The sequence below is a fragment of the Poecilia mexicana genome, unplaced genomic scaffold, assembly GCF_051168715.1.
Source record: "Poecilia mexicana isolate PSO_F unplaced genomic scaffold, ASM5116871v1 scaffold_1, whole genome shotgun sequence".
Taxonomy (NCBI): domain Eukaryota; kingdom Metazoa; phylum Chordata; class Actinopteri; order Cyprinodontiformes; family Poeciliidae; genus Poecilia; species Poecilia mexicana.
Genome location: NW_028263370.1, coordinates 10,667,615 through 10,681,144, shown reverse-complemented (window position 1 = coordinate 10,681,144; position 13,530 = coordinate 10,667,615). Strand labels below are relative to the sequence as shown.

The 13,530-nt window shown below is 36.5% G+C and overlaps 1 protein-coding gene across 2 annotated transcripts in view; it reads left to right on the top strand.

Moving 5' to 3' along the window:
• ctnna2 (catenin (cadherin-associated protein), alpha 2) overlaps positions 1 to 13,530 on the top strand; it is a 304,010-nt gene that overhangs the window by 62,638 nt on the left and 227,842 nt on the right. For both annotated transcript variants that reach the window (XM_088004302.1, XM_088004304.1), the window contains exon 7: positions 3,947 to 4,150. In XM_088004302.1, coding sequence (XP_087860428.1) covers positions 3,947 to 4,150 — 204 coding nt within the window. The remainder of the gene's footprint in view (positions 1 to 3,946; positions 4,151 to 13,530) is intronic.

The following is a 13,530-nucleotide window of genomic DNA, read 5'->3' as shown; positions in this document are numbered from 1 at the left end:
TACTAAGAACTTTGAGGAAATGAATAAGAGTTTTCTGAGCAGGGGTTGTCATCACAGAGCACTCACGCTTTGAAAGAGTCTGAAAGCACTTTCTTCAAGCTTTACCATTTAACAGCACTGTGAGTGTGGTACTTGTAAACAAGAATATTTTCTAGTTGGACAGAAACCTGCAGCCACACTACTTTATTCCCTGATGCTTTACTCACGCATAAAGGTGCTACATACAGATAGATCCTAATAAAATAGATTGCAGTTGAAAAGTTCATTTTAGTAATTCAGTTCCATATGTGGAAACTAAAATATTGTAGCTACATCCAAAAATATTAATAGCCTTAGGAGATTTGGATTTAAAGTATATATTTTTTATTTTACCAACATGTTTCCCCTGAGTGGCAGTAATATTAATGTTTTGGAGCCACACAGCCATAGTCTCAACTTTAAATCGTGCACACTCTCGGTGCACACAATCAATAGATTAGGGTGATGGTAATAAGGCTTTCCAAAGTCAAACATATAGAACTCATTGCAAAAGATTAATTGCCAAACTAATGATGGAAATATCCTGGAACCTGGTCAGCAATTATAAAAACGCTCTACTGACAGTAAATATCTTTAAATCAATCAATCAATCAATCAAATTTTATTTATAGCACATTTTAGCAACAAGGCATTTCAAGGTACTTTACATAATTAAACAAAATAAAAACATGTGACATTGAATAAACAGTAGGAAAGAGATAATTAAACTATGTATATAATTTTTAGATGTCATTTTCTTCATTAACGTGTAAATGGAAACAAATTATTTCTAATTGATACATCTTTCATATTTCTGACTATTTCCTATCTTGGCCAAAATTGTAATTTTAAATGTAAATCTGTCAGGTGTGTAGACAGATGGTCAAAGACACCTTCTGCATGGATTAGTTAGGCCACAAATGATAATTTATAAAGAAGCTGCATACTGGCGAAGTGCTTCATTTGGATTGAAAGTGAAGAAAAGAAGCTTGGCAGTAACCACAAAAAAATGTGGAAGCAACGGGGAGATTCAAAAGTTGTGTACAGAAACTTGAATATGTGCTTTGAAAATCAAAATTTGACTAGCAGGATCCCAGAGTCTGGAAGAAAAGTGGAGAGACACACAATCAAAGCTGCTAGAGAAACAATGTGAAATTTCCAGTTACTATTTGAGGAACCAAACTGTTTGCAGAGTAAGCCTTCTCCACCTTTTTAAGTCCAAAGTCAGCATTTCTGTAGACCACAAAATTATGAAGCATTCTTGCTTCCTTCATTTGACTAGCTTTATGGAGATGCTCTTTCATTTTCCAGTCGGCCCTGGCACCTGCCCACACTACTAAAAGGAACAACACCTGGTACTTAATTACCATGGCAACAGTCGAAGACAGCAAACCCAACAGCATAGATGAGCTGAAAACTGCCATTAAAGCAACAAGGGCTTCCTTCACTTCTTGTCGGTGTCATAGGCCAATTGTCCCCATTCTATGCTGCAGTCAGGTTTTTGTTTTTTCATGGAAAAAAACAAAAACCTTCACCAAGTATTGAGTGCACGTTTTACATGACTAGACATACTTTATTTCACCCGGTGTGTTCTGAAACTATGTAATATCAGAGTTTCACTTTTTGATTTGATTTATTGAAATAAATACATTCATTGGAGTCTCAAATCCTATAGCACAAAAGAAGCAACGATGAACAAAAGTGCATTTGTTGATTATCACTAATGTTTAATTTGCATTGTTCCTTAAATTAATTATCATGTTATTTATTAGGGATGTGAGACACATTGTTTTTAACTCAACATTTACAGATTGCATTGTTGCTGACATTTTTCTTTTTATTTTCAAAAGACTGGGTAAGCTACTATAGACATGTAAAGTGACCAGAAAACAGGCCAACTGCTCATAAAACTTTCATTTATTCATCACTAAACCTTGAGGAAGCTGTCTCCGTCAGTCATAATCATGTTTTTTTTTTAAAGATAACTGAAAATATTCCAGTTACATTGTTTTTTTTTTTGTTTGTTTGTTTTTTGTTGTTGTTGCTTTTCCACTTTTCATCTTTGTTTATTCCCAGGTCTCTACTATAATTGTACTCTGACAAGCCATGTGGAGTAAAAATATAATTCCAGTCTTCAGGAATGTTCTCAGTTCCCCTCTGTGGTCTTTTCTTCTCTGGACCTTTTCATACCGAGATACAGAGTAAATGGAACTTTCTTTGTTCTACCAAAATGTGTAATTTCTGAAATAGATGCCATTAGAAAGACTGCAAATAAGGGCAACACTTGGTGAATTTAATCATGAACCTTCATATATGCAGAATGTGTTCATGTAAGACATTTTAGTGCAAACACTTTTTATCTTGTGCAACTTATGCACTTGTCTGCTTCAGATAAAAAAGTAGACTTTAGAGATCTTGTTCGTTCTTACTTTAGAGGTTATTTGGCATCATTTGACAGTCTGTCACTCTGTCCCTGGAGCAACCTGCTTCAAGTACACTGCCTTTGTTCTTACAGTTTTTTTTTTTAGCATATGCCAAACTCACCACGTAAGTTATTTTTACAGCTTTTCTTGTCAGATTTACTTGCAGACATTAAGATCACAAAAATATATCCTAATTTTAGCGTTGCATCCACTGTTGAATTGTTTTACCAATTTTTTTTAAAGCCTAGAATTATAAACCGTAATTGGTAATGTCATTAGGTAAGGCTTAATTTAAATGGCTGATCAAATAACAAAAAAGCAGGGCACGTCTCGTCTTTCAGTTTAAAGACTCAGTGTGGAGTTTAATTGGAGCTGTAGACTTTATTCAAAATGTTTTAAATACAAATGAAAGAAAACCACAATAGCATCAAATAAAGCAATATAAGAACAATGCTAATTAAATAAGAAGGTGGGCAGCTGTTTAAAAAAAACATTATGAATTCAATTTAGAAATCAAAGTAGTACCAGTTAAAAAAAATATGGACATGTTTCAAGTAACCATGAACAAAGCAACGTTTCAGGGGCAATTTATGAACTTTTACTGACAGATTGAAAAGGGCATAGCAACCCTTATGCATGAAAATAAAAAGAGAAAAAAAAACAATAAGTTGACTGGTTCAGATGTTTAACTTAATTTAGACTTACACAAAGCTACTCTTTTTGTTGTCATGCATCTCTTTTCCACCTTTAAATCCTCCCCAATTAAAAGTTTCCTCCTTCATAATAACTGTGTTTCTTAGAAATCAATTTTTATTTTTTACATGTAAATAGCAAGAGAAAGTGGATCATTATTCTGAGCTCAGTGTACCTGCCTGTACATTTCCCCTACTTCGGATCAGAGAGCAGAGATATTCAACAGACTGAAGGTAGACCTCATTAGTAAGCATCAATACTTAATATACAGGCCTCAGCAGAGGTCACTATAGCCCAGTGGCAAATAGATCTCACTGAGGTTTCCTTTTGGGTTTTTATCACTTGGCATGGCATGGTATGTTATGTTCACACTCCAGCTCTGGTACTGCATGGGAACCTTAATCAATTATTAGATTTAAACTATATATAAAATATGCATTTTGGAGAACTTGCCTCACAAGACGTTCAGTTTTCAGGAAGAAGCAAACTGTTGCATTGTGTATGGCCGTATTGTACACACATCATTTTACAGGCTGGTGAGCGGGGATCTTTTTGGAATATGGTCAACAGATGACACAGCCGTTGATCTGTTTTGACAGATTATTCCCTCCAGGCAAATGCTGCTGTTTTTTACTCCGGGGATACTCTCATAAAACACTTGACTCACATTTTCTAAGTCAGTATGGATAAAATTGAAATACAGCATACCACACATTCTCTTCTGGTCTCTCTCTCTCTCTCTTTTTTTTTTTTGTTTTTGTTTTGGTCAGCATTCGTTTTCTGACCTTATACATGTTTTTTCATTCCTGCAGAACAAGATCATCCTGGACCCTCTGACATTCAGCGAGGCTCGTTTCAGGCCCTCTTTGGAGGAGCGCTTGGAGAGCATCATCAGTGGGGCTGCGCTAATGGCTGACTCATCGTGCACACGCGATGACCGCCGCGAACGGATTGTGGCTGAATGCAACGCTGTTCGTCAGGCCCTGCAAGACCTGTTGAGCGAGTACATGAACAATGTAAGTGCAAAAGTCCTTTGTGCATCTTTTGAAAATCAAACAAACATGCTTTTAAACGTGTTGAGTTTTTTTAAACATGTTATTTACATTTTTAATGTAAATTATATTATATATATATGTATCCACAATGTATTTGTGTTCATGTGAGAAGCACATATTTACTTTTCTACTGTTCAATATTTTCTCACATTTCTTTCATGTAGGTGTTGCTTATCAGTCACTTCGTCCTTTTGTAAGGCTTCTGTTGGGCTTTGCGGAGTTTTTCTTTATCTGTTTCAGGAGTTAAGGAACAAACATCGTATATGATGTACATGAAAAAGAACCCCTTAGGTATATAGGTGATGCTGGATTGTTTATTCTTGAATTGATCTGAAGGCAGATGAAAGAAAATGAATAATCCACTCACTCTGTTTTTATCAAGTGCAAAGTCCCGAGTCTGTAAAGTATTTTGGTAATTTCCTTACCATCTGTTACTTTTTTGTGAATCCCTGTGGTATCATCTCTATCAGAGTGCTGCTGCAAGCAGGTTTGATAATGACAAAAGATGACAGTGCAAAGTGAGGTGTTGGTAAAAGTCAGCTCTGATGTGTTGAGAATAGATGCCATGAGGATCATGTCTGTTTTCAGCACATCACTGTGTTAGGAATTAGGAAAATGCCATCTATATATGTAGAAATATATGTTTTTATGTTTTTTGAGTTCGGTACTGCAGGACAGCCTGTTAAGCACCATTGAGGATTCTGTGGCCTCTACTCTCGCTCCAGTTTTATGCTCCTGATGTTTCATTTGACTCTAAAGTTACTTAAGAACCTATAATATAAGACATAGGAGCAGCATTTTCAGTATTTTTCTGAGCCCTCCTTCCACAAGGAGAAATATTTGGAGGAAGACTTTGTTCCATCTTCCCGGTATCTAGCGAAGTCTTGCTTTCTCTCACCACCTCAATAAGCCGGATATGTCGACATGTTGAAAATCGTTTTCTTTCAAATAGCTTCTTACAGTTTTTATGGTTCCTCCAAAGTCATTTGAAGCACTACACAGATTCTGAAAATAACCTGTGATTATTGCTTATTAGTAACAACATCCACACACAAAGAACATTTTTGCCAATTGGAAAAAGAAAGGATATTCAACTTTCTGACCAGCTAATGACTGTAAATGGCACAAAGTCTGTTTATAGGTTTAAAACTCACCTTCACATCAACAATTGTCACAAGTCTTTCTACAAATCTTCCTTTATAATTATGCCATGTTGCAGATTAAAACTAGAATCTGAACCGAAACCAACCAGATATTGTCTTTTGTAAGTTTTCCAAAACTTGGTACAACAAATGAGGAAAATTGTGCTTAGGGCAATCAATATTTTTCTTTATTCATTCAACTTTTGGCAGGAAAATGTTACAATGGAAAAGTCTGTGTATTTACTTTATTTGTGTGTTTACTTTGGCACTTGGTTACCAGAAAACGTGCTCATCTCTTAGCAACTCTTAGCAACAGAACAGATGTTATTGTTCAAAAAACATAAGATTTCTTCTTCGAAAATACTACTTATCTTACATTACTTACAACTTAGCACAAATTTTAAAGTGGAGATAAAGGAATAACCTGCTTTTAGATCTGCCCTCTATCCCATTAAACACTTGAGTGATCAGCTTGGGTGTGCTGTCATTGACAGTCTAACCAACACAACCACAGAGGCTGACTTGTTACGAATGCCGGTTGACACGTATGGTGAGATCTCACAGCAGTGTGTGACCAAGCTAGTATGAGTATTAGCTACTTGGCTGTGGGTGCAACCTACATACTCATCTTCCAAAACTCAACTAACAAATATAGTTTATGTACAGATGTGACTCTATTTAAAGGGACATAAACAATGTTTCTAAGGCTTTGCCAAGATAGACTTCTACAACAAAGAAAAAAAAAATAAAATTCCCATCATAAATTGTTCATGCTTGGAGTGGTCATTGTTTGCAATCTACAGGCATCATTTGTGGTAAGACAGTAATCACTGGTTAACTTAGAAATTTGAACCATATTTTCTTTCTCTGTAGAATTGTATTTTGTTGCTTTCTTGTTTGCAGTACTTGGACAGTTAGAGCTTTTTTTTTTTTTTTTTTGCTGATGCACAAAAACTAATAAGATACAGTCACTGTTACAAAATAACCCTCGCTTGCCTGCTGCTGGTTACTTATTGGTTCATTAGAAGCAATGGTATCATCATCTGTCCTACTAAGATTGCACTTGGAGTCTCCGTTGGTTGTTGTAGCCTGAAGTATGGCCATCTGTGAACAAAGCTGTTTGGGTGGTAATAATACTTACGGCAGTAATTCTGCTTATAAATATTATGTATTAATAATTATTTCCAGTACTTTAGAGTTAGTCACTTAGGGTTAAGCTGAGAACATTTGTGATATCTAAGCAGGCTTTTAGATCAGCTGCTGTTTCAAAGAAGGAATCAGATGTTAAGACTGAGAAGCTGAGCTCTAAATAAACCATTGTTAAAATGTAGGTCAGCCTTAAAACTGCTTAAAGAAATCAATTTAATTTTAATAAAAATACATTTGCAGTTTTTTTTTGTATTTGTTTTTCAGGCTGCTGCTCATAAGTCCACTTGTGACCAATTTGTAACTCAAAGGATAGTTTGAATTGATTTATTGTCTTCTTCATTTGGAATATATCTTCATCCTTAAGATATATTTAATAATACATAAAACTTTTATAAATTCTCCAAACTGGCAGTGAACAGACGAGTGCTACAAAATGTACACAGGTGTTTTAGTGTTTGTGGTAATGCATATGAAAAATGTATCTTATTTTTAATTAAATTGTTATTTTTGATATGATCAGCACCATCCTTTTTCCCTGCAAGTCTCTAACCCTTATTCCAGAATCTTAAAATGGAAATAAGCCATCTACAGCATAGGCTTAAAATAGAACACAACATGCTCAGGAAAATAAATAAATAAATAAAAATAACGGGACATCTTTTGCTGTATTTGGGATCAGTGACTTCAGTTTCTTGTCATTCTACTGTCAGAAGGAAACCATTACTATAATTGGTTTGGGCTGCTCTAGTCAGATCAGTTAGCAAAATCGGACATTTTTGATTTGAGAAACAACAGGACAGGCACCCGTCTACATCTACACTTTATGTCAAAATAATCGGCGATTCTTTGACTTGAAACAGACATGCTGTTTACACAACACTGTCAAATTATTCCATCTGTTGGTGTTTTTCTACGTAAAAACACACAGTAGAATAGTATAGATGCAGCGTGTTTAAGGGGCTTAAAAACACAGAAAATATTTGATTGTTATTTGAATGTTTCATAGATGTTCCTTTCCTGTCACCCTTACAAAAATACAAACAAGATAGTGTTTCTGAACACCCACATCCTTTTTCTACTCCCAAGTCAAGCCAGCTTTTTCCTGAAGTAATTGTGCATTGGTTCATTAGGCCCATGAGTTGTGTTTCAGAGGCTACAGCTGGGAGATTGTTGACAGCCTCTGGCTGTCCAGGCTAAGAACTGAGAGTAAATCATGGAAGCATTACAACAAAATGCTTCCCTTTTTAGCTCAACTACCCCGATACGGCCTAAATCAGCAACCCGGAGTGATTTCAGAAGAGGATATTGCTATGGACCTGCTCATAGAGAGCAATGTTAATGAGATTGAAATGTGAAACTTAAAAATGTTTATTTTTAATCAGTTTTAATTTATGGAAACAGAAAAGAACATTCTTTCATACTCCAAATTACCTTGCTAAAGCTCATATTAATCCAATACAATTTCCACTGTATAGTGTTATGTTAGTTCTCTGGAAAGTCTTGGAAAAAACTGATTTGAAAAGTATTCTCAGTTTTTCCAATTAAGAAAGGTCCATCTAAGAAAGATGGATAGAACAAATGGAACAAATTGCCTATTTGTTCTTATTGATAAAAATATGGCTCAAAAGATAACCAGTTCTATTCTATATCCAGAAGTATGTATGTAATCAATTCAACCCAAGCCAATCCTATAGATTCAAATTCACATTGTCAAATTCAATTTGTTATACTTGTTTCTAAAAAGTTATATGTTTAATGAAGTCCAACTAATTGGATTGATCAAGTATTTCTCCTGAGCAAGTATATGATGAGTCCACTCCTTCGTCTAGATGGGGATTAATGTTGCACAATATATAGTCAAAAATAAAAAAAAAATAAAATTGACATTGCATTTTTTCCCTAAACCTGCAATATGTATTGCAATTTAAGCCAATACACGAATTTTCAATGTGCCAGGAATAGCGCATTGAGTTATGCTGTTCCTCTGCCATCTTGTAAATAGTTAATCTGGACGGATTTCTTCTCTTTTAGTGAATGTTACAACTATGATTTTTGTTTGTATTTGAGAGTTATTCTTATTGTTAGAGTTGGATGATGATAGCAGGTGCAATATGCCTATTTTTGTTTGTCCTCTGTTTCTCTTATTCCTTCACTGTGTCTATTCACATTTTGGGCAATGTCATCAATGTCTGTCGTGAACATCTGCTGCTGTAAGACTCTGTTCAACTGGCTGAATGTTACATTAGCATGAAAAATACACCCGTGCTGCCCATATTAGAAACCACCACTGCCCATACAAATACCACATGACCGACCCCCACATTAAAGTTGACCAATTTCAATGTTAATGCTAACATAGTGTGCATTGCTTGCAAAAAAAAAGATCATTTTGGGAAGCTCAGTTGACTTGATCCTGTCCCATCTCTCAAAAAAGTCCAGAGTCCAAAACTTACAAGAGTTTGCTTAAATTTTGCATTATGTCTAGTCAAACACAGCAAACCGTCTCACATCTTATCTTGTGGTGTTATACCAATGGTTAGATGTGATGTTCTCCCAGAGCATGCCCGGGGTTTTCTTTTGGTTCTCTGATTTCCTCCACCACACCAAAAGTGTCCATGTTTGAGATTCTTTTTATTTCATCAATGGAGTGATGTGTGTTGTGTGTGATGGGTGTACCCTCTCTTTTACCTGATGATAGCTCCATCCCTCTCTAACCAGGAGCGGGATGAAGTGGCTATAGAAAAGGAATGATTGAACGAATGAATCATAACATGCGGTGAGAAAGTTTCTTGGTCTGTAAAGGAGGCGGCTGAATAGAACATTTCCTTTTCAGTACGTAATGATAACTTACACATGTTTGTCAAAGCAATGATTGACCACCAACAGTCTGAAAGAGTGGCTGCATATATTATGTTATTTATTATTTTTTTCTTTTTTCAAGTTTACAAAAGTAATGTAAGCATCCTGTTGCCTTTATGTTTCCTCTTCCGTCTTCATAAGTGCCCCCACCCTACCAACACAAATTTTTATAGGAAGCTTGAACCACAGCACAAGGTTAATCAATGTGGTAGCGGGCAATAAATTAGGTCCAAGTGACAGGAGAATGTCCATACCTGTCTCGGCTGCTGGTGATCTGTGATTGGTGACAGCAGGCCCGGCTCCCTGGCCGGTGCTGAATCATCAGGAGCAGCTGATTTAGTTACGGCAGCTCAGACAGGGCCAATCTATCAATTGATCTGGGGTGTAATGCATTACTAGCTTGGGTCAAGGGAGCCGGGGCAGAATATAGCCATAGCCAAGAGCCATGGCAGCTGAAAGAGGGCAACTCTGCAAAACTGTGTACAGCTGAGAGAAGGATTTAGGGAGTGTGATAGCCAGCACACGAATGTCACAGCAAGTTGGATGTGGGACATAAAACTAAACAGGACTTGTGAGGTAGGAGGATCATTAGGGGGAAACTGATGGCCTTCTTGCTCACATAGCTCCTCTGAGAGTTGCCATGTAGAATGCTCTAGCAACTGTTGGGTTATCTAATAACACATTGACTGGCAACATGTGTTAAAGTATGGCTTCTTACTGAGTTAAAATCAAATATTTTCCTACACTGTATAGAAAGGGAGAACTTTTTGTCATTGACATTAATTAAATCCAGTTAAATTTTTCCTGCTTGCAGTCGGTCAGGTTTACCAAAAATATTTTCTATTTTGAATCACAGAATATGATGCAGAGTAAAACGCCATAATCAGAAATTGGTGCTCTCTGTCTACCTGATTGGCTCTTCGTCAACCGGTGTTGGGATGTGGTGGGTAAACTACAAATCCATTGATAACTCCAGTCAAGAAAATGGCCAGTTTGAGGTCATGTTTGTGACCTGTCTGCAACACCTCCTCAGATGTTTTAAAGACATCTCAATAATTCAAGAATTTTGAATTCTTGACTTAATGAAATATTCGTCATCCAAAAATGACCCAAGACAAAAAAATTCAGACAGTAAATTTAGTCTGATTTAATGAATGACATGAACAAAGTAATGTTTTTTTATACCATACATATACATAGATATCTGATTCAGTTGTATCTCCTTTCACTATATTATCTCATTCTCTCTCCTGCTTGTCTCGGTAAAAAACAAAAAGATGTGACCACTTGAATTTAAAATTAAGAAAGGAAAAAAGATTCTCTAAAATCCTAACCATGGTACTGGTTGTTAGAAAGCCCCAGGCCTGATATTCACAGCATTTTTTTCTTAAAGCTGAGCTCATGTGGGCGTCCCCAACTAGATAACTTTACAAAACAATGTTGTGTTTTTTTTTAAATTATGTTTGTTTTCTTGCTACATGCTATTCTATTGCAGACCTATGATAAAGTAAAAAAGTAAAAGAAAAAAAAAAGTCAAATATTTTCTAAAATGCCTGGAGACAAATTAGGATATACAGTAGTGTTTGATATCTCTGCCACTACATGTCTACAAAACAAAAGCAAGAACAACAAAAAAAAGCTCAAATTAATGAAAACACTATACTACAGAAAAAAACATGTTGTGATCATGCTCTGCAACATATTGATATTTGCAACATACTGACCTTAAGATCACAGTAGGGAACAGTTGTAAGATATGCAAAGAGAGGCAGTGAAGCCCTGCAGAATTTTCTAAAGATAAATGTGTGTGTGAGTGTGTACATTTGCCAAGGGTGTTGTCTAGAGTGAAGAACAAGTTTTTGTCTAAAAGGATTACAGTTTGCTTTAAAGTGATATTCTAAAACTCTAATTAACAAATATGCAAATACAAAAAAAACCCAAAAACAATTTCATGTCATTCTTAATTTGGGAACATGTTTTACATAGCACAAATTGTTTCTAAGTAACAAAATAAAACTTGTAAAACTAAAGCCAGGAAATACCATTAATTGGAAATGTAAAACACTTATCTTTGTTCAGTAGTCAACACACCAACCTCTACAACTTTGAGACATTTTTTTTTTGCAGCCACAAACTTTCTTTTGGTTAAAGATGAACTGTTTTCTACAACCATCTTTCACTGCAATTACAGCCAGAAGTCTAGTATGTTGTTACCAACTTGGACATCTACTAAAGTTGTTGACAGTTTTATTTGCAAAACAGCTTAAGTGTAAAAAATCAGGTGCATAAGCAGCAAGTGAATTTTAAGTCTAGGCATGTCTTTTCACAAAAAGTTAAAATGATTAAAAACAGAAAAATTAGAGACTGTACACTAAGGATAAATATACAATATAAAAATAATACTACTATGCAGTAATTAAAAATAGCATACTCGGATCAAAAGAAATGCGCAACATTCATATCTTGTGCATTTTAAAATGTACAAGATATGAATGTATACAGTGTTTGTGAATAGAAGACAGCAATATAACTATTTACAAGAAAGCTGTGCAAGTAACAGCAGTAACGTAAGTTGTGGTGGTTATGTCTAACAGCTGCTGGGAGAAAGGATCTGCAATGATGCCTCTGTGCACCTAAGATGCAGCAGTCTGTCACCAAAGGAGCTCTCCAGTCCATGCATGTGGAGGGAGATATTGACCAACAGTAATTTCATTTTAGCCAGATTTCTTCTGTCTCCCATCACCTGCACTTGAAGGGAGGCCAGAGTTGTTAACCAGCTACACTATAGAAGATGCCTGATGCCACTACAGTGTCAAAAAAGAGCATCCCCTCTGCTCCAAAAGGCTTCAGTTTCCTTAGTAAGTATTGTCTGCTCTGGCCCTTCATGTAAAGAGCATCAGGGTTATGACTCCAGCCCAGGTTATTGTTCAGGGGAACACCCAGGTCCGTACGAGAGTCCACTCAAAGTCAAAGTCGTGGTACATCACCCTCTCCCTAAGTTGAAGGAGTGTGTGATGGCTGAGAACTGACAGGTGTGAAATTCAGAAAAGAAAAGCAGGCCGTCGTCACAAATGAGGGGGATTGCGCAGGGGGGACTGGGCTTGGGGGAGCAGTGAGTGTCTGATCAAACTTGACTCCTTAGGCTCTTCCAAACCCCATGGATTTTGTTCTCCTGCAGCTACTCCTCCTTGTTTACTGATCTAAAGGATCTCTTCTTCTCCTTGAGGAGAGCCTTTATTCCAGGGTTGGTCTAGAGTTAGTTATTGGAGAAACACTCTGCCCTAATGAAGGGCGCTGTGTTTTCCACACACAAGTTAATGCAATCCATGGTGCAGTCTGGAATCTTGTTAATGTTCTCCCCATGAGGTATATAAAGCTCTTCCCACTTAGCAAAGCTAAAACAGTCACTCAGATTTTCTTCGGTCTCTTCAGACCGTATCCTCACTGTGTGTGTCACAGCTGGTTCTCTGTGCAGAAGGAGTCTACACACAGGTTAAACCTATACGCAGGTTTTAGATGAACCAAGTTGTGATCTGTATCTGTACCTTCTCCTCCAGTCACCACATTTTGATGACAGTACATGTCCCAAGTCTCTTCCTCCTCACCTTGCAGGAAATATTGTGTCACTTAATGGGCTATGACTATGGAGAGCTAACGGCTGAGGTTTGGTACTTGTGCCAAACCTCAGCAGCTGACCATATAACAGTCAGCTGCATTGTGTGAAAAAGCAAGGCGGCACACAACATATCTGAAAAAAATAAATAAATAAAAGAGAAAACTCAGGATTGAGTAGGAGCTGCTGGAACAGGGTGCCTGCTCTTGTGGCGCCGGAAGCGGAGGTGGTGGAAGGTTTGTGGTAATATGACAAAATGTTACAAAAGATCAACTGGAGGAAACACCCTGCATAACATGTAGATAAGTCTCTCAGTAGAATCCACTTGCTTATTGAAATAGGACATCTATCAGACACTCATAGCTGTTTCCTTTATCATTTATACTGAGTGTCAACCATTAAGAGCTGTTTTTTTTTCCTTCATCTCTCTTTCACTCTTTCACTTGTTCCGTGCAATATCTGAGACTGCTTCTTTTTAGTTCAATAATGAATTAGATTTTAATGCAAATGAACTGAGCAAAATTAATATCAAGAATACATGTTTGGTTTCTTCATGTGTTATTCCTGCTGTTTGTTCA